Source organism: Syzygium oleosum, unplaced genomic scaffold, assembly GCF_021117445.2.
Source record: "Syzygium oleosum isolate NSW1041296 unplaced genomic scaffold, Sole_v2.1 Sole_v2.06, whole genome shotgun sequence".
NCBI lineage: Eukaryota > Viridiplantae > Streptophyta > Magnoliopsida > Myrtales > Myrtaceae > Syzygium > Syzygium oleosum.
The window spans coordinates 12,952,038-12,977,830 of record NW_026607490.1 but is presented as its reverse complement, the minus strand read 5'-3'; the positions used below and the strand labels follow the sequence as shown (position 1 = coordinate 12,977,830).

Here is a 25,793-nt window from a genome sequence, read left to right as displayed (position 1 = left end):
GGTTTTGTTACTGCATTCGGTTCTGCAAGTAGCTAGGAGGAGGACAAAGGTGGCTGCCCATCGGCGACGGCAACGGCAGGCGGTAGAGGTGTGATCATGTCACCGACGGCAGAGGGGCACCGTCAGCGGGGTTCCCTCTCTTGTTCGACATAAAAGTTCTCTATTTCTTTTCTTACTTATGCTATTTTCACTCCCTTATTAGCTTGTCACACGATTTTATCACATTAATTTGACTACACTATCTCTTGTGGGTCCCACCCTTAATTTAAGATTATTTCTTACTTTTTCTTTCTTCATTTAAACTACCCACATCCCTTTCAAACCACATTTTTTTCACCCTAGCCGCTTCTTCCACACCCATTACCTTTGAACATTTTCTTCATATTTGTTTTCTTCTATACTTATTCTCCATTCTTGTAATATGAGCAAGCACCAATCATATATCGAGTAAAGAAAAGTTAGTTTTATCCGTAGATTGTTCACTTTATTTCTATAGATTATCCTCATGATCGTGAATCTTTTTTTACTTCGATTTTCAATACAAATTTATGAGAATTTACTCAAAGATTGAATATTGTGGTTGATGTATGCATTATACAATACTTACTCATTTTCATTGTATTATTGTTTTGTAGTGCAGTAGCTATGGAAGACAATATTGGCGAGGATCCAAATTGCTTAAATATATTTGTTGATGATACTACTGCTAATGGAATATAAACGGAAATGAGACTACTAGATTTTCCGAATAAAATGGAAATGTGACTAATTTCCTCATGGTCTTCATATTTCTCTTTTCATGAACTTCATTACCTTTAGAATGGAAATGCGAATAAAATGGAAATGCAATGCATGGGCCTTTCATGTGCGCATGAAATAAGATTTAGGTTTTTCGATGGATTACCTTTAGATATAATTAATCAACAATGGAGGCTTGATGTAAAGTCCTTCCTGGATCACGATATTAGGCAAATTAATGAAGAAGATTCATTTCCGCAACTACTTCATGAGATGGAAAGGGTGTATCAAGCATGCCTACTTTTTAAAAAGGAAATTGTTTGAAAGCATATTGAGCAATTTGTACGAGCAAGTGATCCTTTCTTATATGAGCCCCTAGCTACATCTCATAGAGGTCATCCTTCAATTTCGAAAACTAAAGTGGAAGCAACTTCTACACAATGTGATCCTTCTACACTTGAGATTGTTAAAAAGGGGAAGAGATGTGGTACTTGTAAGTCGGACATGTAAATCGAAAGGCAAAGATCTCAGATCAAACTCACATTCAAAGACCATTGGAATTCATGGTGGTGAAACATAGTAGACACAAAGGACTCAAGCAAGCAACAATTCAACTTGACATACTTCTAAGGTTGGAGCGTCTCACACAATGACATTGACATTTATTCCTATATATATATATATATATATATATATATATATATATATATATATATTTGTTTTAAGTAAATAATGACTCTCTTATTAATGTAATCGAAAACTTTTATTGTTTGATTCAAGTAGAAGATTTTTCAAGAGAGTAGCCTTTTCGAGAAGAGCGAAGCAGCTAAACAAACAATTTCTTTTATTAATTTTCATATGCAACTTGTCATTATTGCAGAACATTTGTACTTTGAGGATAATTTTCTTTTCATTGATGGTTCTATGAGAATTTTGATGTATTTAGAATTGACAAAAATTGTATGTTTGAAATGGTTTGAATGGGTTGTCTTATAATGCAATTACAATTGCCATAATTTCTTGTCAACGGATAAAGATAGTATTCTATTTAATAATGTTTAGGGAGCATTTTCCTTTGCATTTGCAAGACAATAATGGATGTTTAGAATTTTTTATGTGCTTAACTTCATCATATTTTTAGTTTTTCTAAAAGTCGTGTAAAGATGGCATGAAAAATGCATGGAAATGAGACTACTAATAAAATGAAAGTTAAGTAGTTAAAATACACAAACTACAACGTAAGGACAAATATTAAAGTTATAATTAAATGAAAAGCGTACAAAAATTGGTAGATGGTTCTTTGCATTTTTACTTATGCTTAGGTTATTTTTTCTAATATAGTTGCCTAGTACAAAAAAAAAAGAGAAATGTCCAATCATTAACACAATAATTCCTAAATTATCTACCAAATAAACTATTTTTTAGAAAAGAGGAGCACCAATTTTGTTCCAAATTGAGTAAGAAAAGGAAAAAAGGAGAAAAAAAAGGCAAGAAATAATCTTAAATCAAGGGTGGCCCCACATTTAACCTTAACAAATGTTGTTTGAGAGGAATATGTGTATTCTCATCTCTAGTAAAATTCAAACAAAAGAAAAAGAAGAAAAATTGAAAGAAATAATCTTAAATTAAAAGTGAGACCCGCAAGAAATAATGTAGTCAAATCAATATGATAGGAGGTATTATGAGCCAATAAGAGGATGGAAACAGCGCGGGCGCTTATTTATTTATTTTTATATATCATCAATTAATACCCTTTTTAAGCTTACAGGATTTGTCTTTATACCCACTAAGGCCCACATCTAGTTAGGCTTCGATATTGTGAACCCAATTTAACTTGTTTTGAAATTTGCAAACAACCCATATCTGATGCAGCCCATTGAATTTGAACCGAAAAATTGGGCCCTGAGCCCATTTTGTCAACTCTGGCATGTACAAATGTACTAGCTAATGAACATGTCAGAGAAATGGGTCAAATTGGTTTTAGATGAGATAAAAATGGGTTTGACTCAAATTGACTCATTTTTCCCCAGTTATCACCCAGTCCCACCGTCTCTCCGGCACAGAAACCTCGCCCTCCTCTGCCTCTCCATGATCTTCATCGTCATCCTGGCGCCATCAATTCCGCCACTGCCTCCGCGGCCATTTCCCCCACCACCTCCTCAAGGAGGTATCCTCCGAGACCAAGTTGACTCAGTCCCAGTCGTTTGATTTTAGTCAACAAAGGCGAGGACGAGAAGCCAGACCCCACCAAGCCCACAATTCGGGGCCGAAGGTGTCGGACTGGGACGAATAGAAAGTTGACTGGCTGCATTGGAACCATAATTGCCCCAATTTCATCAGGCCCAATGATGCACAACACAAGCTATGTGATTGCCGTCTCTCTCATGTTACTTCCCCCGAAAATCCACAAAGAAATATATTGCAATCACCAAAATTTGCATAGAGCTCTTCCATAAATACATTTGACAAGGTCATTAAAAATACAATCTTGTGAAAATGTCAAATGTGTTTCCAAAAGCTAACATCATTAGCCTCGTGGGGCAAAAAATGATAAATCTCAAACCTTTGTGTGGGCATCACCACCTTCCTTTTTCTAGGGTACATGCATAAGGCAATGAGCATCCTCAGAAAACTGCAAACCTAATGCTTTATTGCACAAATATGTAAGATATCGATCCTATCATCCCAGAAGTTGCCAGATGAGATCATACCCAATTAAAATGTAGCCGAAGATGCGACCAAAGATGAACAACAATTGAAGTTCTGTGCAACAGTTTCAGCCTCTCGTTTTGAAACAATACCTCAGCTGACTGCTGCTACGGCACGAGGCGATTGAATGACCACGACAGAGTAGCATCGGCTGCAGAGTGTTGGGTGCTCTGGAAAAGAACCGACTTTGGGCGAGTAATTCCAACATCTCTCGCATTTGGATCCCTCTGCTTTGGAGGCACCAATCCAGACTTTCTTGCCGTTAATCTCGCACTCTCCAGTGTAAGGAACGTCAGCGGTCAGTTCATCCTCCAGAGACGGAATTACCTCCGCCTGCATGTGCAAATTGTACGTTAATCTGAGTGCGGATGACTGCTCAAGTTTCACCGACACAGGGATAGTGTATTTATAAACTATTTGTCAAGCAAAATTATCCTGAACAAAGCAGATCAAGCCTTGACGACATGATGAATGCAGAGAACCTTTAAAATAAATGTATAAAGAAATGTATACAAAAAATTCAATTCACATAATTCACCACCTGATGTGCTCAGAAGCATTGAAGGTAGTTTCCATTGTAACGAGGTAAATCAAATTACACAGCTTGCCAATTATTATACCATACATACAGATACTCATAATCTCACTTGTTTAATTGCATCGATAATGAGTCATGCATTTTGCCAATAATGTAGGAACCGAAAACAGAAATTATGGCAATTGAACCACAAATCATCTATATCAGAACCGAGGATGACAGAATAAAAAATACCTGAGAAGTTATGAAGATGCGATGCAAGTTGTCTGCATCGTTTGTGGCTGCACTCATTTTGCATAATAGGGAGGCAAGATTTGCATCGGAGGTATGTAACAAGACTTTTGCCTCTAGGCTTGAACCAATCAATTTTCTGCCCCGAGCGATTTCCAGAACCTTATTTACCTCTGTCCTTAGCTGGAGACATTTGATGCAGAATAATATCAGAGGAAGAACTGAAGAACCTCTAAATGGACACCTTAGAGCATATCATAGTCGGGAAAAATGGAGAGTAGTACTAATATTCCTTTTTCTCACTTCAGGAAGCATGAATTTTCACAGAAACATCCTATTTGGGTAAAATGGAGATTCTAATTACCTCAAGAATTTCTGCCCAACTGTCAACTTCTTCCGGCAATAAAGCAAGCCATCTTTCATTTGAGGCAGGCCATCTCGAATCGAATACAAATCTGGCCACAGAACCATCTTCATCGGTGTAGGGGAACGGAAGGTTCTGCCATGCATCCTCTGCTAAGTGAGGCACTATAGGCGCAATAACCCTTACAAGAGAAAGCAGATGCTCTGCAAGAACTGTCTGACAACTTCTCCTCGTAAAACTCTCGGTGCCCCTGTTAACTTAACTACTTAGAAAGAAAGATCTCCACAGTTCCATGTCAGAAGTAAAATGCAACCTTCAAAACCTATACATATGGTATGAATGAACTGCAACTTCTCATTGCCAAAAACATGACATCCTTGCATATGAATCATGCTAAAAGAAGCACCATTATACAGGAAGGTGGAGGTATACAGTGGGCTAAGCGCTGAAATCTTTCTTACAGAAAAAGACGAGGAGGTTACCCAACATAAAGTCGATCCTTGGCAACATCAAAATAAAAGTTTGATAGGTCAACAATTACAAACCGCTGGATGATCTGAGAAATGGAAAATCGAGGAAATTAAATCAATGATGGAAATGTTAACAAAGCACAAAGGACACATTGAGATCTATTACGCATGAACCACTCATTCTAGTAAAGACTTTACGCCTGCTCGATGACAAAGGCATATAAACCAATAAAAAAGATGCATCGCTGAGATGTTTAAGTAAAAGAAAATATGATTAACAATCTAAAGTAGCACAATAAGAAACAGACCTGGAAAATTTTGAAGAACTGATAATTCTCATAACTCTCTTTAATGTTCTTCACAACATTTTCAAGCTGACATAAAGCATAATGGTCAATCATTGGAAGCTCATGGTAAGAAACAGCATCTTCAGCCTGCCAATTCCACAATTCAGCTTGAGAAAATAGAATAACTCAGACGGATGCTCTTTGAATAAGCAAAAAGAGATCTCCCTATCCTGACCAGAGGACATACTATATATTCGATGACATACAAGAATTGAGACATACATTCCAATCATGCAGATTCCCTAAAAGGTATCTCAATGTCCCTCGCAGCTTTCTATAAATGTCAGACATTTGACGGAGAATTTGTGGACCAATCATCACATCTCCGGTGTAATCTACACTAGAAACCCACAACCGCAGAACATCTGCTCCATATCCAGGTGCTTCCTGCCGACAGAAATTACAACTTTTAGCTCCAACAGATAATGACAGGCATATTTAGAAAAAGGCTTTGGAGACGAACCTTTTGGTTTTTCCCTCCTTCAATCACAGTGTACGGGTCTACAACATTACCCAAAGATTTGCTCATCTTCAAACCTCTCTCATCAAGCACAAATCCATGAGTTATGACGCCGCTGTATGGAGCCCTTCCTGTACATGAAGAGAAAAGTAATTCGCATGAGCATAATGTCCTCAAGAGAATCCAATAGAGAGTATCACTGTGAACAAGTATCACAAAAATGATTGTATCATCTAACTTCTCAAGGGAAGCGCATAAATTTTGTAATTGATGCAATGCATATAGAAGCCAAAATAGAAGAAGATTAAAGAAAATTGCATGAACCAAAGTCAGTGTTCATTACCTTTCGTAGCAATACTTGTTAGTAAGGAACTCTGAAACCAGCCACGATGCTGATCTGTACCTTCGAGGTACAAGTCTGCAGGGAATTTAAGGCCAGCTCCTTTCCCCAGTACAGCAGCCCATGAAGAGCCTGAAAAAGAAAGCAAGCAAAAGAGCACCGTAGAAGAATTTCAGTTCAACCACCACACACTAATGTACACAACCAACTCTAGTCAAAACCAAAGTGACCATTACGCTTTTAATTGCAGTCCAGCCTAGAGTTTTTTGACCAACCTCTCATTTATCTAATTCTGCCACTAACATGTATGTACCCAAGGTTTTGACTAATAATCATCTAGCAGAATACATCAGAACCACTATATTGATATATCATAATTGCTGAAAATTCCTCCATGGAAAAGACATGCATTTATCCTTTAATAACAAAGATTAGAAGTAGAGAATCACTTAATGAATCAACCAAAACTTGACTCCTCCCACTTCTACCTCAACGCCCTCTGATTATTAACAGAGCAAAGAAAAAAGCAAGATCATCATATCACAAGCATAACACCTGAGTCAAACCAGACATCCATTGTATCAGTGCCCTTTTCATAGTCCGATGCTTTATCATGATATCTTTCGGGAAGTAGATCCTCTACTTTCATATACCACCATGCGTCGCTACTCCTTTGGGCTATTATGGCTGAAATCAAGAGTTTGTCTCGTCAACCAACATTAAGGAAGACAAAATGCATTGGCAGTAGGAATGTAAACCTTCAGTCTTGACATAACAAGTGGCAGGGGAATACAGTATTTGTACCTTTATACATACAAAATAAAATAAGGCATAAACATATAAAGAAAGAGAGAAACCAATCTTGTCACTTTCATAGATTCTTACATTTAATATGATTAATAGTGTCTTCATTCATTAGAGGCTCCTTGGTTTGTTTATGATAAAAAACCGGAATGGGTACACCCCATGTTCTTTGCCGAGATATGCACCAATCGGACCGGCTAGAAGTCATTGCAGAAATTCTGTTCTCAGCCTGACAGAATACCAGTTAAAAGACAATTAGTTAGAATAACTACAAGTTGATCTTATTTCAAAGCAATTCAGACATACGAATAGTCATGCAGAAAGAAAACTCTAGGATCACTACCTGAGGTGGGATCCATTTGACATTCCCAATTGCATCCATAGCAGCCTGACGAAACCCTTCCACTGAAGCAAACCACTGCTCAGTTGCCCTAAATATAGTAGGTTTTTTTGTTCGCCAATCATACGGATATTTGTGTTCTGCACGAGAAAGAAGCAATATGCCAATTAAAAGGGTTGTTTGCGAACTTATAATAGGAAAGTTTCCAGATTAAAGTGAGGAATTACTATATTGGGAGAAGGAACATCACTTACGATATGATTCTTCCATGACAATTGATGACTGTCCATCCAAGTAGTTCACAACAGCAGTATTACCATCCCCAAGTACATCAAGTCCGCTAAACTGTCCAGCTTCTTCAGTGAACTTCCCATCATCACCTACAGGAGAAAGAATAGGAAGTCCATATTTCAGGCCAGTGACATAATCTTCTTGACCGTGACCTGGAGCTGTATGGACCAGTCCAGTTCCAGATTCTGTTGTGATATAATCTCCTCCAGTGACAACTGGGCACTCCCTCTTATCTATGGGATGGATATACCTGTATTCCACATTAAGATAAACTGTGTCAACAGATTCATGAATCTACCAAATAAAGAATTAGCCACACTTAATAGATTATGTTCCATTATCTATGTATACCAATCTTTAAAACTTATAACCTATATGTGAAGCTGAAATGATTGGCATTCACTTGGATATCATATCACAACTTTAAATTACTAACATGAACAATATCCTATTCAATTCAAGATGTCATCGTTGAACAACCTGCAGTTTTCAAGATCAGAACCCAACAGAATTTTCTTCACGGAAAGCTTCACACCCCATTTTACTTCTAGTGCCAGCACAAGATCCGATGCCACAACAAGAAAAGGCCTCTTGTCACCCTTCAAAACCAGTCCAAGTTTGCGTCTTTTATCTTCCTTAGGTACAGGAGTGTCCCCTGGAGAGGAATGTACTTCGACTATAGCATATTGAAGTTTACCGTTCACAGCAACCGCTGCAAACATCAACAAAAGGAGCAATTAGCATGTTCACCAACCAATGCGTAAATGGCATAAAACCCAGAGAACTATTGATGGCAGAAAAAGTGGACTTTAATTTGATATTTGTAGGATAAGACAGCCAGAACAGTTTGAGAACATACTGTCAAAATGGTGAAGCAAAACATGGAAATTTTTTTTAAACCCTCACTTAAGAATCATAAAAGTGATCCTGAGAGTTGAAGGTCATGACAAACCCCCTTGACACCGTATTAAGTTCTGTCCAAACTGGTCAAATTACTCAGACCCATATGTAGTTCAGAAAACACTTCCCCTCCCCCCTCTCCGCGGCAGGGGCCCCTCCTGCTTTTCTCTCCCACCCATGCAAAATCTAAATCAATTTAGAAATAAGCCTGACATCAATGAGGCAAATTCAAGCCATCACTACATTGAAATTAACCCCGAGTAAGATTAAGTCCTCATCACTCCCTTTCTGCACCTCACGAGTCAAGATTCATTACAGAATGCATTGAGGATACCTGCATTGGCTGGAATTGTCCATGGAGTTGTTGTCCATATAGCCAAGCCCAGGTCAGGAAGGAATTCACTGATTAAGCTAGTGGATGATGGCGAGGCATCAACTAACTTGAAAATGGCATATATACTTCTTGAGACATGCCCTTCAGGATACTGCAAACATTATCCAGTTTAGCTACAAAGCCGTCTCAGAAACATCCTAAATGGAGAAGTAGGTTGTAGAGTCCATTGAATTGAGAACAATTACTGTGAATAAATGAATGGATTAGGCGTTCGCTAATAACAAAGTATAATTTTCAACAGATAACACCAAAGAGTAATGCTAAACCATCACTAACTATAGACATGAGGACTCAAAAAAAATGTATATACACCATATATACTCCATGCATGTGCCTGTGCACAACATGCAACTCTCACGCGCAAACACATAAAGATATATACAGAGAGAGAGAGAGAGAGAGAGTTTTCACCTCCAACTCGGCCTCTGCAAGAGCCGTACGCGAAGATGGGCTCCAATGAACCGGTTTCCTGCCTCTATAAATGTAACCTTGAAGGGCCATTTGGCCAAAGACTTCAATCTAGCAGTGAGGGAAATGCAAAAGCCCTTCCTTAGAATCGAAATCATAGAGGAGATTAATTAGGTTATCCAGTGCATTTTTTAAAAGATCCCTATAGGAATGAACATATTTTTCCCTTTCATCGTCCAGGAAAATTTTGCAAGTTAGAGCGTTAGTCACATATCTACAACCACATCAAGCTGGTAGCAGAGGGCTTCTGAAACACCAGTTGTCTCAGTGAATAGTATATTGTCAAATTGCAGTGTGTCAGGTCAGCAGTACACGCCAATCTAGATTTTCAATCAAACTCGCCATTCACTAGTTACACCTACCATGAACAAACAGAGACTTTATTTATTAGCCTTATCACTCTATCATCGTACTAATCTATTTAGGATTTGGGGACCAAAATAGGTTCTATCGAGCTCAATCTGGCCCTATCCTTCAAGTTCAACCTAAGTGTTAAGCACAAAACTTGTCCCACCCAAAGAATCTAACTGGCACATTGTCATCAGCATTTCGAAAGTGTCAATTACTCTTTTACAGGCACAAACTGGTGGAAAACAAGGATTTGCAAAAGCCGTCTCCAAAGGTGACATGCAGATTAAGCAAAGATATAGAATCCATCCTAGCAAAAGTATACAGAAGATTAAAAAGATCAAAGAAATTCAGCAACAGAAACTGACAAAGAATCAGTCAGAACTTCTACCTGAGAAGCTTCATACTCTGGATCAAGAGTTAGGTAAGGGTTGTTCCACGAAGCCCACACCCCAAATCGCTGCAAATATGACATAAATTGAATTTTGTGAAAAAGCTTTTCCCACCATCATGAAATTCCTTAAGTAAAACTAGCTCCTTTTCATGAAAAAGTAAACTAGCTCCATCAGATAATGGATGAATCAATTACGGCAAGAATTAGGCAGGAACTAAGCTTATGGCTTCAGACCTTGAATGATGCCATCTGAGATTTAACAGTGGACTTGGCAAATTTCGCTGCCTTTTCTCTCAACTTCATCGGAGTGAGACCTTTCCTGGCATCCTGGTCCAGTGACTGTAGAACTACGATGACGGTATAAATGAATGCGTGTCACTAGTCGGAAGTATTTCACATGCACAAATACATGGTTGTGCTCCACGTATTACTGCACAGATATAAGATTACAAGTACATGCCTTTCAGTTCAATTGGCAGGCCATGGCAATCCCAACCAGGAACATAGTATACTTTAAAATTCTGAAGAAGCTGCCAAAGAAAACAAACAAAAGTAAAATCATCACAAGCCCAGTTGGAACAGAAATACAGGATCTTTGAACACTATGTGGAAGCTAAAAAGCAACAGAAGCAGAAGGTTGTTCTTTTTTTTTTTTTTCCTTGATAAAACATCAAATTGTCCTTCCACTCAAATTGATCTCATCCATTATAGCGAACTACCTTATACGATGAAGTGGTCATGTTGCCCATTTAATAAGACTAGTTAACCAGCCAAAAAAAAATGTTTTGTTGGAGAATCCCATTTAATATCACTATAATCTATATCCTTACAGAGTGGTCTCTATACAACCCAAACCTGACTCAGTATTGCTTTGGAAATTTAAATTTTTCCAGACATTGAGTAAGGCTATGGCAGTTGAATTTTGAATCTAAGGCAAGCAATTTTAACAGCTACAAGAGCTATCGTTGCTTGGTTTTTGTTTAAAGCTAAGCATCATGCTCATGTAAAAGAAAAAAGAAAAAGGACAACAGATCAATTTAGAAGATGAGAAACATAAGTTTGCGAAGGCATGGGACGTACCTTAAATCGGTTGATTATGTCCTTCAAAATCTTATTTAAGGCATGACCAATATGCAGGTCACCATTTGCATAGGGGGGACCATCATGAAGCACAAAACTCTCCTAATCAGCAAGGTAACATCAGCTAATAAGTACATATTCGAAAAGGGAGGGGAAAAAATCATAAGGAAAGTACAGAACCCACCCCACTATTTCTGTTGACAATCCTTTCAAACACCTGGTTTTCGTCCCACATTTTCTGTATCTCTGGCTCCCTAAGAGAAGAATTTGCTCTCATCCCAAAACTTGTCTTAGGTAGATCAACTGTGTGCTTGTATTTGCCCTCATCTTGCTTCCCCCCTAAAAAATTCCCGATTGAGGCAGAATAGTCATAACTAGGAGTGGCATCTCAAAACTCAACCATAGCACAACTTAACAAAAACATGCGAAACTCGTCCAAAGACTGCATATTGCAAACCAAAATATTCAAATGATTTCCGGGACAATCAAACCCACAATATTTAAATGCTCCAAGTACCTTCAGCAGCTTTCTTGGCTGCCATAACCGGCCCTCGAGACCTCCGCTTGGATGAAGGCACATTGGCACCTGAAAAACTACAGATTCTCATCCTGCCCAACAACGAAAAATTTTCAAGCAAAGAGCTTCTCCTCGAGTAAAATAGGTTGTTGACTGAAGTCGTCTTCCCCAAACAACCGCAAGTCCTTTGAGTGAGAACCTGACCGTGCACAAGCAGCTTTGTCAGTCGTAACAACAAGAATGCCATCAATTCAATTCGAGCCAATCACTCAAGTTCAACAGCTCAAGCAGACTTCCTATGGGGGAACTCAGATACGACTGGCTTTTTCGCGACAGGTCAATAAATGCTAAATGCCTTTACTCTTAACAGCATTAAAAGAGGAAATTCATCAGCAGAATTCGAAATTTAATGAAAACCAATAGAACCCATCTCAGAGAGCAGGAAAGAACACAACCCCTCCTACAATTTCACCTAAAGTAATCATTTTTCAGCATCTCCAGCCACTCCCCACGAAAGCAAAACGGCGCAAATTCAAGACCCGCCACGCAGTTTGCACGGGCGACAGAGAAAGAACTGACCCACCTTGTAAGGAGAGGCATGAATCACGACCATCTTGGGGCTTCTCTCGGATTGGACAAAGCGGGGACTTCCGAAAGGCGAAAGCACACTAGAAGAGTGTGACCCTTTCGGGATGGAAACCCGGACTCTCGCTTGAACTGAACCGAATCACTCCACGGCTGAGGGAGGAGTGCTTCTGAAGAAGCATGGAAGCAGCAATGGCTGAGTTTCTTCCATTGAGTTGGGGGAAGTGGATAACAAAGATGAAACTGAACTCAAACCTCAGAGAAATCAGACGCCACAGGACAGGGACAGCCTACGGTTTTTGTGTTCTTGGTTTCTCTTCCTCTCCTCACGAAATCTTTTTAGGTCTTTTTTGTAAGTTCTAACTTTGACCCCTCCAAAGTTTTGATTTTTTACAGAAAGGTCCTGTCGTATTTTGCTTTTTTTTGTGAAGATTTATTGTAGATTTCGATTTCGTTTGTAAAAATATAAATCGACGCCTAAAAGCATTAAAAAGTTGCGAATATTAACGAGCAATTTGTTTAGAACTTCAAGGGAAGTTCTTTTCGATTTTCAAAATTTCGAGGGGAAGAGTAAAAAGTAAGGAAAAAAAAACTGTTTTTGATTAAAATTATTAACGCTCTCTTTCGAGATAAAGCTCTTAATTCTTGTCTCCACTCCCTTTTTTTCTCATCAAATAATTTTTTTCAAGTACTTAAATATCAGAAAAGCTACTCGAACTCCCTTACGAAAATACACATGAATTAAACCGGCAATTTTTTTTTTGAGTTCGTTACAATTGACCCTTTAATAGATGCGTAAAAGTCGCGGTGTACGAAGAGATAGAGGCACGGCTGGTTTCGATAATCAAATTATCCGTCTCGTCACGCCCAACACGACTAGGAGGAAGTTCGCGTTGAGTAACATCTTTATATTTGATGCTAATGACAAGATATTCGATCGGTATTTGTCATAAGGAATGCGGGGACTGAAGCGACCGCACGTGCCGCCTTTTATCTCTACTGCGATATCAAGAATCAATCGAGTTCGGTATCCTTCGAGACTCCTCGATTTTTCCTACTCGAATTGCAACTACCAGTGCTTGAATTTCCTAGCAAAAACATATAGTGCTTGAAACAAAGGGCTGAAGACACCCCGCACCCATGGGCCAGTTGAACAATCGACCATTTGTAGTTGCCTCGCTTCTATTGGTTTGGTCCAATGGGCCGTTGGACCAACATCCAGGCCCAACCCCACAAATTAAAAAAATTTTGACTCAGAATTGGTGGGGTGCGCCGGGCCAAGGCAGCAGTGTAACGCCAAGGCGACGCGCGAGAGCCCCAGCAGCAAGCTACTGTGATGGACTCTCCCCCTCGAAAAATAAATTTAATATCATGTGGACCGATGACCCACGTATCAGATATTAAACTGATAAGAACAGATACTACACTTGATCTTAGCCAAAAGGCCGAGAAAGGTATGCTTTAGAAACACCTCGTCCGTCGCTTCTTATACTGGTGTCCTGGTTGTTATCCTCTTCCTGCAGCCGATGTGGGACTGATCAGAGGCTCTCTATCACCGCCTCACCGCTCCCCCTCCTCTCTCCCTTTCCCTTTCCTCACGTGCAAGCGAGGACTCGTTGAGCGTTTTGATTGTTTTTGGGCGGTGTTTCTTCACGCTTGTTCCGGAGCAGAACAGAAATTTTGCCAAGGAGATTGCTGCTATCCCTCCCTGGGATCGCACGAATCGAGCCGAGGTTGTTGCTCCTCCGGATTTATGTTCCTTTTTTATCAAGCCCAATCTTGCCCCAGTCACTGTTGAAATTATGGAACAGGTTTTCTAAGACACGAAGTTGGCCTATAACTCACTTTCCTGGTGAAAGAGATCCATCCATGGTCCAAAAATTCAGAAAATTTCTCGATCTCATTTACCCTCTTTTTTGGTTTTCTGATCATTCTCTCGGAAATTTGACAGGAGGACTTGAATTGTATCATGAAGCCGGTCATGAGCACCACCAGATCTGGTGGACAATCAAGCATGATTCTTGACTAACTATCTAAGTGTAGTTGAAGGACAAAGTTGAGTTTGTATGCAGTAGAACCACATCATCCCAACTATATATCACTCCCTCTGTCTCTCTCAACACACCCCCCCCCCCCCCCCCCAGCAAGGGAGGACTTCTTCACATCCCTGGGATTGCACTAATCGAGCCGAGTTTGTTGCTCCTCCCTGATTTATGTTCCTAAGCCCAAATGTCTTTTACTGATATGATATGTCACCACCACTTGCCCCAGATTCTATAAGTTAGCTTTTTTCTCACTTTCCTGGTCCAAAATTCAGAAAATTTCTTAATCTCATTTACCCTTTTATGGTTTTCTGATCATTCTCTCAGAAATTTGATAAAAGGACTTGAATTATCATGAAGCCCGTCATGAGGGCCACCAAATCTGGTGGACAATTAAGCAAATTTGTTGAAGGACAAAGTTGAGTTTGTATCCAGTAGAATAACCACAACCCATCAAGAGACTGTGGGATTAAATAAATAAGTCTTCATTGGTATCAATTTTATTTTACACAAACATCAATGGGATTCAGTGAACTGCAAGAATTTCCATGGCAAATTACTATATTCCAGAATCTTAAATTATACAAGCGACGAAGAAAATCATGTAAATGCCAATTTACATGAACCTTAAATTAGGACTTATATGACCACTAGGCGGCTACTTCTGCTATTACATCAGCAGCTACTGCTTCTCTCCCTGACCCTACACTACTGAGAGGATACAATTTTGATCATGGACTGCACATGAGCAGGAGGTAAACTGATCTGGCAAAAGCTTTGCCAAGATTCCTGCTTCTGGTCTTGGTTCTCTGTGACACGCTCATACATCGAAACCACCATGCTTCTCGCCGCCTCTCTCGCCTCTGGCAGCCTATCATTCAACAACTCCACAGCCATTTGAAGAAGCGACGCCAACCCGAATTCTTTCATCTTCTCTAGGCCCTAAAAAGAGCAAACCCATCATCAGCACCCTTGAAGCTCAAACAATGAAACGACCACGAGAAAGGGAAATTCTGATAAATTTACCATCTTGGAGACACAGTAGGAGATGGAAACAGCAGCTTTTGCCCGGACTCGGAGATTGAAGTGGCTGACATAGGGGCGGAGTTTATGGAGAAGAGGCAGAGGAGTCAGCGACCCCACCATTGCGCTCAGAGCTCGGTCCGCTTCTTCACACACGAACCGCTTGTCCTGCGATGCCTTCAGTAACAGCTGCAGCAGCTGAAATGCCACAAAAAGAAGGATCGCGATCAAGTTCCTCAAAAGAATTAAATGAATTAATCATTAAACAAAATTAACCAAAATAAACAGAAACGATATGATACTTCTGGAGTCATACCATTTGGTCAAGGGCACTGGAGTTAGCTGCATCGAGCAGTTTATCGCCGTAAGCCTTGAAGACATCCGATGCCGCCATGATGGAGGTCTTACACAAAGCACTTCTGGGGTTCTTCATGGCCTTCACCAGAACCAGCATCACCTTTTCCCTGCTCATATAATTCACGATATCGAAACCTCATCGCAGTCAAATTATGCATTCCATGTCTAGTGAACAAAGAATGAGATGAGAGAGAGCTTACAACAGAGGAAGCATGAGATCGGAATTGTACAATGCGAACCGGCGAGCATTGTTCAGCGAATCGCAGACCTTTATCCAATCCTTCGACTCCAAACCCTCCATCAAGCACTTCACAAAAAGAAGAAAACCCCAATCACTCGAAAGACAGAACTAATCATAATCCATACCCTTTCCTATTTCCAGAACCAATTTGAGCATTTCCCAGCGCCACAATAACCGTCGCCGGAAAAGTTCAAAACTTTAACAATTCGAAAATGCAGGGACGAACGCTAAAATCAGGGCCAGGGGAAAAGTGAGGCAGCTCACGTGGATCTTCGATTCGGGATCGGGAATTGCCGCGAGATTCTCGGAGGAGACGTAGTCGACGGCGGAATCTCCAGACGGAGGCGGCGGCGGCGGCAGCAGCGGGGCCCTGTTCTCGTCATTGACGGCGGAGGGCGGTTTCGGGAGAGAGATTGCGACCTTGGCTTGCTTTTTGGGCCTCTCCGGAGTGATCGGGAGAGCATTGTCGAGCGATCTCAACGCCATTTTCCTTAGAGAAAATCAGAAAGAGAGAGAGAGAGATGGGGAGGTTTGTGTTTACAGGGGAGAATGCTTGAATTCATTTTATTCATTTTTTGGAGTCGTGTGGAAAGATAGAAAGGGATCGGGTCGAACGTTGCGATATGTAACGGTCACATTTTGGGACGGGTCGGGCCGGGCCTGCTCCCTTGTTTTTTTCTTTCTTTCTTTTTTTCTTTTTTTAGCCGATATTTGTTTTCTTTTCTGTCTGTAACTTATTGAGAATCTTCCCTGCTCTGCTCTTTTACTTAAGTTATTATTATTATTATTACTATTATTATTATTATTCCTCGGGCATTCGGGATATTTTGGATACGATAATCGTCCATCGACATGATAGGGTAATTATGAATCGAAGGAGAAATATCACGTGATTTATCCATTTGAATTTACATATTAAGAAATGACTAAACTCCGAAGAAAAAAATCATGTGTTATTGCTGCAATAAAAGCGCTAAGAATTTTTTATATTTTAGCCACTAATTATACGACAAAACCGTGCCACCGTCACAGCCTTTTGAGCGAGATTCTATTAACGAGAGTCCAAAAAACATAAAACTTATCAGGCAATCAAAACACGAAGCTTTCGTAGTCAAATTCCCTTTTACATGAGAAAAACAATAATACGAGTTTAGTACATAAACTAAATTAAATATGAACTATTGAAGATAATGAACCCCATCAAATTTGACAATCTAGATTGAATTTAGTATATATGTATGTGTGTGTATGTAGGGTTTACAAAATATTTTCTTGTCCTGTTCCTTTCTCTTTTGTCCTTCTCCACACAATTAGTTGGTATTTCATTATTCAAGACAGAGAAAACACACATTTGGCATCGGCTGATTTGTTCTCTTCACAACACATTCTGGGAGCAAGGAGAAATATACAATGGGGTTGGCAAAATGCCACATATATTCAGCGAATAAAAGGAGCACATTCTATCTTGAGAGTTTTCTCTTTTCCTTTCAAGCAAAGTGTTTTTCAAATTTCCAATCAACAGACAAACAGCAGCCCGAAGGCCCTCATGATTCACCTTTACAGCAAAGAGAGAGCCACCAGACTTGTTCGATGATTACAATCGACACCAACAGATCTACCCACCACGAGCAGTCGCCGAGAAGCAATTCTCGTCGCCACTTTTCACTTTAAGCAAGTCCGGTTGCGAACGGCATTGTTCAATAATCAACTGCTGCAATTCCTCCCCGTGAATCGCCCTCCAACACAATACCTCCCTGTGCACCTACGCAGCACGAATTTAAGTACAAACATGACCCCACTGACTTGTACCTGCGCCCATCAGTCAATACAAATGAAAGGGCAAAGTTCAACCATGCAGCTTTAATCTCCTCAATACAAGACGAGTCGTTAATCATATAAGTAATAGCAAGTAACTAGCGACGGAGATTACATTACAGTAAACTGTGCCATCGCTGGAGCAGAACCGTGCCTCCCTTAACGAGGTACCCTCTTACGACTAAGTATCTCTTGCTCTTTCAGTCGATGCTGGAACCTGGCAAGACGAGCTTGGAGACTCACGAGACTTGCCACCTTGCGTGAAAGCACAAAGCTCAACTGCGTCACGTAGTTGTCAATGAGGCTACCCGGTTGGTCCACTTCTGCCAACAACTTCATTTCCTGACCACCAGAGAGTATCATTATATGGTACGGGCAATGTGGACAAACTAAGTAGTAGATCCCATCTAAAATAGTGCACAACAGATTAGGGTTGATATTTGACAGATATCCATCCTATAGTAGATGCAACATGAACCAAAGCAGCTAGCACTATCACAAGCGACTATCACCACCCAACTCTCATTTCATCCTTGACTCACATTAGTGGCGCCATTTGTTATCACCCTAAAAGCTAAGAATAGAACTGTTCGAGTGTAGAAAACAAAGTCATCATGCAGAGAATAACCAAAACTGAAGAGAAATCTTAATTATGAGCTTACTTCGCGAACAATCTCCATAGTATCCTCAATTTCCTTTCTGTGAGCTGCAATAAGGGCCTCTTCCTCCTGGACAACAGTTCAAAAGCAAATGAGAGTAATAAAAAGGCATCCGAGAAATTTTCATGCAACTAAAGATATATAAGTTAAAGAAAAGTGCCTTGATAGAAACAAACCTCAAGGATTGCATTAATATTCCCATCTATCAATTCAGATTCATGTCTCTTAGAACCAGCATTACTTTGACTATAGCTGCCTGCATTCTGCTGCGGGAAGCTTGAAGTGGGGAGATCCGATCCCACGACTTCTTTCTTCATCCAGTTCCCAGGCTTCTCTTGTTTCTCATCCCTAGGCCCTTTTCTACGTGGAGGTGACACCTTTTGCACCTTCTCTTCTGCATCAACTGAATTTTGGTAATAATTTGCTCTCTGACTTGTGGAACTGCCATAAGTGTTCTTCATGTCGACTCTGTCCCTGTCAATTGGCGGAAAGGTCACACCACCAGTTTCCTCCCTACCATTGGATGCGTAGTTTGATGAAAAAGTTGAAGGCAGCTTTTCATAATCAGTTGCAGAACTGTGAGAAACATTTTCTTTTTCTACAACCCTTCTACCCAAATCAACTGCTTTAACCTCTTGGTCCTCCAGGTCAGCAGAATTCGGCAACAGTGACAGCGATGAAGAATCCTTACTACCAGGAGCTGAAGTTACAGCTTGATCCTTTCTTGAATTTCCACTTTTGGAGAGACTTTTGACACTGTTCACAAGTATTTACATCAAGTTAAAACACAAGAAACTTGGGAGCCGAGGAAAACCATAGTAGCTTCCTTTCAAAGGTCACAGAAGAGAGTAGTAGCATACCGATCAGCATATCGCAAGGTATTGAGTGTGTGCTCACATGAGCCTGCATTTGGTGATATGCAAGATATCATAACAGTCCTTGAGTTGCCAACAAAAGAGTCCCGGAGCACCTCAGTGAGTTTGCTTCCACGAAAAGGAATGTGAATCTGGTCATTATCCAGAGCACGAATGCACTCCTTGAGAGCCAAAAGACTCTTATTAATTTCCGCACCCTCAATCCTACAATATGTCATGGGAAAGGGCCAGTTTTAGAGAACCAGAAGATAAACAACAACAACATTTCTATTGGCCTCCTACGGGAAGGGGCTACTGCTGCTAGGAAATAGGCAAACATACTAATCTGTATGCAGTACCCCTGCTAATCAAGGGAAGCAAGGCCAGTAATAGATGGACTCCTATTCAAGGTATAAGACAGACATGACACAGAGGCTGAACCTTTTCAATTTAGTATTATCATCGAGACACCATCAGAAAAACTAAAAACCCAACCACCTTAGCTTTAACAAGTTATATGTAAATATACTAATGTGAAAACTATACCGTGTTTGTCGATCATTGTCAGTTGTATCGGCACCTCTTTCACTACCAGCAAGATCGATAAAAGATATCTTGCCAACAACCTTCCCATTTTTAGACTCATTTCCATCATTGTTCCTCCTCGATTCTTTCACCTCAGTGTGCTTCTTTACTACCAGTTGTAAAATAGCATGAGATCTGGAGGACTCTTCATTGGCACCAGTTGAGCCAGTACTTCTTGCTGCATTTCCTCTCTCAATATATTCTTTAACAATTTGCACATCTGAAACTTCAAATTCTTGCAGCCCAACAATGCAAACCTGCTGCCGTCCATCCTCTCTCATACAAAGTTTCCTACAATAAAAAATGCCATGTGAATAAAGTGCACTTATACATCAACAATCAACAGACTACAAAAGGGAATTGCACCATATAGATTAAATAATATATGAAGCATTAGCCATTACCATGTTTATACAGAAACATACATATATATTTATCATGCATGTTATCATTTGTAAATTACCATAAATCCAGTCTTATTCATGCAAAATGAACTTATTCAAGTATCTCCGATTGTTTTTAAGAATGCATCTAGCCCCAACCCTAGTGCTATGACAATGTCTGTATCCTGAAATTCTGTGTCCCCAGGATTAAACAGCATGCACGAAACATGCTGTGAGGAGTAAAGCCAGCCAACAGCATAATTGTCAATGGAAAGAACTAGTTGATACAGTGACAAAGGAAAGAACTAGTTGATACAGTGACACCAATTTTCATGCATTCCGAATCTGAGCGATTAACAAGATCAAGGAGATGGCTCCAAGGTCCACATGTGAACGAAAATCATCCAGTTTGCAGATTGTGAAGGTCCTGAGGTACACAGAATAATCAAAACTTAATATGAATGTGTGTAGCATGCAAGTGGGTGGGTGCTTGTGTCTACAAGATAGAGAGAGCCTCATGATTGATAAGAGTACACGAACATCAACAACTGAAAGTTCTTCAAAAGAATTATAAGGACGTTTGCTCAATTCATGGCATTACAGCTCTAAAGGTTTCATTCTTCTGAAATGCATCAATAAGTGGTCACCTTGTGTCAGAAAGTTACAAATGTGATATCATTAACCAATCAAGCATGAACATTCGTTACAATATTCAACTGTAAAATATATACACACTCTACTGGGTGGAAACGTGTAATGCTACATTAACATGCCGTATACTATCAGCACTACAAAAAAAATGTCTTCTTTTAAACAGAGCGGGGCTCCTTTCTTTCTACCTTCTAACAAAAAAAAAAAAAAGAACAGTCAAGCAAAAATAATCTGTAACATCAAATGATTTTAGTCAACTGAGTACAAAGTAATAATCCATTGTCATGCGGCATATATTCCTAAAATATACTTACTTTCTCTCACTGAGAAGATCAAAAAGCTTTCCTCCATAGATTTCAAAATAGCTAAGCCACAACTTAAATCTTTGGCTTCGGTAAACAGGTTGATGCAACAATCTGACAAGGTCTTGGACAGCTCTTAGAGGTAATGGTTGCATAGTGTAGGTCTTCCCACTACCTGGATATAATAAAATTATTGGCCATACATCAGTCAAGGAACGACAACACCAAAAAAAATATGCACATATATATATGTAGAGAGAGAGAGACACACACACACACACACACAGACAGAGAGATGGAGTCAAACATTCTGATGCTGATCATCCAGAAACTTGTGTAGCTACAATCTTGAAAAAAAAAAGATGCGGAGGCTTTACAATTCAAGAATGGGGGCTAAAGTACATATTAACTACTGCATTTCCTACTCTGCCCACACCAACATTAAAAATAGAGAGCACTGGTCATAACCCTAGAAGTGCAAAGACGTCAGACATGATCCCATACCATGCAGTGAGCTTTTTCCAACAAAGAAAACTGAATGAGACACAGTTTCTAAAGATTGGTAGATGTTAGTGGATCAAGAGCAAAATTTAGTAAGGAAAACACTTCCATGTACCTGTCTGACCATAAGCAAAACAAGTAGCCTTGGTTCGTTGAAATATGATGGGAATTATCGGTTCTACAGTTTCCCGATACACCTGCAAAAGCAATTATATCTCTATCAAGAGTAAGAAAAAACACAGTAACTACCAAATGCTACTAATACATGTTAACAAGGAAACAGAAATGCCTCCCACATAGAAATTCAACACAATGAATTATCAATAGTTAATAACATATTCAAACTCCGTAAGAATGTAAGCATGTTACCTCATCATTGGTGACATGCTCATTGAGAACGGCATCAAAACAAAACTCATGCTTCTCAACATATGCGGTCAAGTCCACCTTAAACATCGGAATTAAAAACCATATAATCAGAATAAATAAAACAAAAGGTGTAAAACAACAAGAATCATACAAATTTAGCACAATCACAGGCATACATCCGAAAATTATCTCAGAAAAAATTCTGCCCTTGTTAATTCTACTTTTTCTAAAGGAATGTTCATAGAGGCATTGCAATTTCAAGGCAAGGGCCCGAACTTCAACAAGAACGATCTTAACTACATTAAACCAGTATACTACTGATGTTTTCCTACTCCAGCCACTGTCAATGTAATATAAGTGAAAAGTCGGGAGACTCAATTGAGCAGACTCAAAAGTATAAAAAGGTACAATAGAATCTGCAGATATAGTTTCTCCAAGGAGAGAGATTAGATAACCTTTAGCTTAGGCTCGTGGACAGTCAAGTAAGCGTTGTCATACACATTGACAATGTCATCCTCCTTCCTGGAAAGCTCTTTCTTGTTTAAAGGTCTTTTACGGACCTAAAATAATAATAATATCACACAGATAAGAATATTGTTAACAAACTATGCGTAATCTACAGGTCTATTAAATTAAAGGAAACAGAATGGCCATCTGTACAAAATGCCACAAAGAGCAATGACAATGCCACATAAATATCCATAATTGCCACAAATATACTGATAAAGGAACGAGATTCCACAGGTTGAAAAAATGTATTAAATTCGCATATTTCTCTTCCAAAAAATTAATTAATTTATTAAGTGCATGAAAAATCAAAAACAGGTAAAAAAATTCTTTAGCTCCTCAGAAGAGACCTGAAGGCACATGCAAAATGCCCTATATATATATTTTCGAATTTTCTTAAAATTTCTTTAGCTCAATCTGTCATTCTCTTTGACAGTCAAAACTTCGGCTGCAGAAAGACAACAAAATAAACAACAAACGAGCAGCAGACGTCTGACACATATTCAAATAAAAGTGGGTTCAGCAAGCCAGCATACCACAACTTTAATCTTAGCCACATTATTTTCCTTTGTGGTGTTTTCCTTCTCATTCGTGGGAAAGGAAACTGATGCATCTGCATCCACTTGTCCTCTTTGCTGGGTATCAACTCTCAGATTTAAGTCATTCTCGAATGCTCTAGGGCCACCAGTCATGAATGGCGATGGCTCGAAGGGTTCATCAATGACATGCTGAAAATAAACATCTTTTATTGGGTAAAATGAACAGGAAAAGTATTGGATAAGATACAAAATCAGATAATGGCAAGTGCAGAATCATCATGAGCCTTATCAGAAAGCCAGCAGCTTATGGATGCGTCTATTTTATAGGGGAAACAAAGCAAATTCCATTGTCCATGAAACTAGAAACAGGTGTCACAGATCCACAGGAATTAACACATGCTTGAAGGATTAAACGGATAGTTGAAACATCACTCTATAGACAACTATCCCCAACTCAAGTATGGACACATGGAGGGAAAGCAAATCAAATGAAACCCTTTAACGAAAGCAGAGATAAAATCAGCTCGCAATAAATTTCATTCATGATTCTTCCTTTGGGCGCCCCAACTACTTCCTTGAGTATTGAAAATGGTTCTTTCCCAGTAATCCGAACAATAATTTACACACAGAAATAAAGAGATAGACATATAATGTTAAAAGAAATTTCTTCTTCTGGGAATTGCTGGAACAGCAAGGATGATATAGATGGCAACTAAATGCTAGATGGTAATTGATAAAAATTATAAAATGAAAGGAGAATGGAGAATTAGGGTTATCGGTAATGCAAGAAACTGGTGCCATTAGTCATTGCGCTGTCTAAAACACCATAATCAAACTATGGATTGGTATAGTTTCGGACAAGGTTAGAGAATCAGTGGACCATGCATTATCAAACTTTTGGAGTCAGGCACAGTGGAATGCTACTTTCTGGTTAGATACATTAATAAAGCTTGAACTCCGTTGCTATAAATGGCTTCTACAGCTGTTCTATTCTTTCATATATTGGCTATGCCGTAAATGTAATTATTATAGGTGATTCATGAAAATATAAGAACTTTGATGGAAATTTACCCTGAGAACTACTCTCCAACTTAAAGTACATGACACTAATATAGTTTCATATCTCCTAGATATCCACTTCTATCCGGCACGTGATGAGAATCATACCTCAGACAAAAGCTCTGTGTCATCCATAGCATGAAGATCCAAAAGCCCAGCCCCAAAATCACCCCTGAATTCAGGAGAGTAGAAGCCATCTGATTCACCCACCCCTCCAAAAGTCTGAGCTGTGGGTGCATATGTCTCTGATCCAGATTCCCCATTGAAATTGAGGTTCCTCATCAGCTTAAATAGCCTCTGTTTCTCTTCAGCAGATTGTGCTCCATATCCCTATAACATGTCACCATAGCACCTATCAGCTGAATTTTCTGAACAAAATAGTAAGACCATGACCATAAACCACAACAACCCTGAGCTGCATTTAAGTATAGCAAACATGCCAACTGCTAAACTTCCCAAAATATCGTGTACCCCAAGGTTGCCGAGTAAACGGTTGAACTTACTCTACATTTGTTTCTAATAATCTCGAATTTTGACAGATGCCCACGATTAAAAAATCATCACCCCTCCAAACTTGCCATTGTAATGATTAATCAAAAGTGGAAAGCAATTGACGCGTCACTGGTATGATCATCGAGAACAGGAAAACAAGATGAAATAAGGGGAGAGATACCTGCATGAGGAGATTGGGCAGGAGGCGGTGATCCACTCCGGTGGATGCCGAAGGCGAGGCCAGATGCTGCAACCCAGCAGACTGCAGCCATCGAGCCATGACCGCGTCGCCGGTGTCGCTCGGCAGGCCTGCATTGTGCAGGGACCCGTCGTACAGAGCAGTCGCAGTCGCAGCCGCGGCGTTGCTCTGCTGCATCTGGCCACCCATGGGGCGCTGCGAACGTCTTTGGGGAGCCAATTTTCAAGATCTGTTATCAACTCTTGGCACACAAACAACACGCAACGAACAAAAATTCAAAATCCATCCTCCCAAATCAACCCAACTCACATATTCTTCAAACATCCAACGATCGCAATCGCGATCGCAAACGCGCACTCCTTTCCTACGATCCAGCGATCGGTCAAGCGAACGATAAGACGGACGAACAAAAACAACAACAGCGCCGACTTACAATGAGGTGAGGATTCAGACTCGACGCAAAACACGAAAGGCGGGCGACCGGCGGCGGACGAGGCCCGATTCCCAGAGAATCTGCAAATTCAAGCCGCAATCGATCGGGTGAGCAATCTCTAAACCCCGCGGAAACCGCTCCCGGCAATCCGAGACCGCATCGTTTCATCGGGAATCGAATGCGTGTTCCGCGAGAGCGAGAGCGAGAGAGAGAGAGAGAGACCGTTACCAACCGGGATGAGTCGGGGCGAAGCAATCGCTCCCGGGGAGGGGAGTTGGGGGGGGGAAATTCGAGATCTGTGCTCCGCAGATCTGAGACCGGCGGCCGGCGGCCGCAGAAACCCTAGCGCTCGATCGGAGCCTCCCCACCGAAGACGAACATCAATGCCTATCCGGCAGCAGCAGGTGATCGCCGGGAACGAGAACGCCGGAGAGAGAGAGAGAAAGGAGGAGGTTTTTTGCGAT

At 40.2% G+C, this 25,793-nt stretch overlaps 3 protein-coding genes and 1 non-coding gene across 6 annotated transcripts; all 4 read right to left on the bottom strand.

Moving 5' to 3' along the window:
• Positions 1-3,172: 3,172 nt before the first annotated feature.
• On the bottom strand, positions 3,173-12,615 carry LOC115682873 (isoleucine--tRNA ligase, chloroplastic/mitochondrial). Its single transcript, XM_056312481.1, is given in 23 exon segments — positions 3,173-3,623; positions 3,625-3,780; positions 4,220-4,399; positions 4,581-4,830; positions 5,063-5,136; positions 5,359-5,484; positions 5,620-5,784; positions 5,861-5,988; positions 6,201-6,329; positions 6,753-6,884; positions 7,083-7,230; positions 7,345-7,481; positions 7,596-7,882; positions 8,113-8,344; positions 8,867-9,017; positions 9,338-9,445; positions 10,134-10,202; positions 10,371-10,483; positions 10,597-10,666; positions 11,217-11,318; positions 11,401-11,555; positions 11,734-11,932; positions 12,317-12,615. Coding segments are annotated over 23 exon segments (3,210 nt in total). The 5' UTR covers positions 12,347-12,615; the 3' UTR covers positions 3,173-3,554.
• Positions 12,616-13,580: 965 nt separating this feature from the next.
• On the bottom strand, positions 13,581-13,776 carry LOC115682953 (U2 spliceosomal RNA). The gene has a single exon (XR_004005949.2). It is a non-coding gene; the product is annotated as a U2 spliceosomal RNA (small nuclear RNA).
• A 1,219-nt stretch (positions 13,777-14,995) lies between these two features.
• On the bottom strand, positions 14,996-16,545 carry LOC115682902 (uncharacterized). Its single transcript, XM_030607261.2, has 5 exons — positions 16,246-16,545; positions 15,941-16,047; positions 15,700-15,847; positions 15,387-15,581; positions 14,996-15,302 (listed from the first exon to the last, which is right to left on the bottom strand). The coding sequence occupies exons 1-5, from the start codon at positions 16,465-16,467 to the stop codon at positions 15,069-15,071; spliced, it is 906 nt and encodes a 301-aa protein (XP_030463121.2). The 5' UTR covers positions 16,468-16,545; the 3' UTR covers positions 14,996-15,068.
• A 901-nt stretch (positions 16,546-17,446) lies between these two features.
• LOC115682843 (kinesin-like protein KIN-13A) lies at positions 17,447-25,793 on the bottom strand. 3 transcript variants are annotated; one of them, XM_056312335.1, is made up of 15 exons: positions 25,562-25,793; positions 25,330-25,409; positions 24,879-25,137; positions 24,314-24,535; positions 23,144-23,335; positions 22,556-22,660; positions 22,101-22,178; positions 21,847-21,928; positions 21,243-21,405; positions 19,856-20,185; positions 19,316-19,534; positions 18,632-19,211; positions 18,459-18,524; positions 17,912-18,138; positions 17,447-17,743 (listed from the first exon to the last, which is right to left on the bottom strand). In XM_056312335.1, exons 3-14 carry the CDS (start codon positions 25,083-25,085, stop codon positions 17,956-17,958), a joined length of 2,427 nt encoding a protein of 808 aa, XP_056168310.1. In that variant the 5' UTR covers positions 25,086-25,137; positions 25,330-25,409; positions 25,562-25,793; the 3' UTR covers positions 17,447-17,743; positions 17,912-17,955. The 3 variants fall into 3 exon arrangements, with proteins under 3 accessions (XP_056168310.1, XP_056168309.1, XP_030463064.2); XM_056312334.1 differs by having other exon boundaries at positions 17,447-17,790; positions 25,558-25,792; XM_030607204.2 differs by having other exon boundaries at positions 17,447-17,790; positions 25,562-25,792.

What these genes read in the sequence shown, in the direction of transcription:
- LOC115682902 (XM_030607261.2), bottom strand. Translation starts at nt 16,467, where the DNA reads ATGGCGTTGAGATCGCTCGACAATGCTCTCCCGATCACTCCGGAGAGG. An exon ending in CCAGTGCCCTTGACCAAATG is followed by an intron (nt 15,582 to 15,699) that starts GTATGACTCCAG and finishes GTGGCATTTCAG; the next exon opens with CTGCTGCAGCTGTTACTGAA. An exon ending in CCTACTGTGTCTCCAAGATG is followed by an intron (nt 15,303 to 15,386) that starts GTAAATTTATCA and finishes TGCTCTTTTTAG; the next exon opens with GGCCTAGAGAAGATGAAAGA.
- LOC115682843 (XM_056312335.1), bottom strand. Translation starts at nt 25,085, where the DNA reads ATGGGTGGCCAGATGCAGCAGAGCAACGCCGCGGCTGCGACTGCGACT. An exon ending in TGGCTAAGATTAAAGTTGTG is followed by an intron (nt 22,661 to 23,143) that starts GTATGCTGGCTT and finishes TTATTATTTTAG; the next exon opens with GTCCGTAAAAGACCTTTAAA. An exon ending in TTTTGCTTATGGTCAGACAG is followed by an intron (nt 21,406 to 21,846) that starts GTACATGGAAGT and finishes TATTATATCCAG; the next exon opens with GTAGTGGGAAGACCTACACT.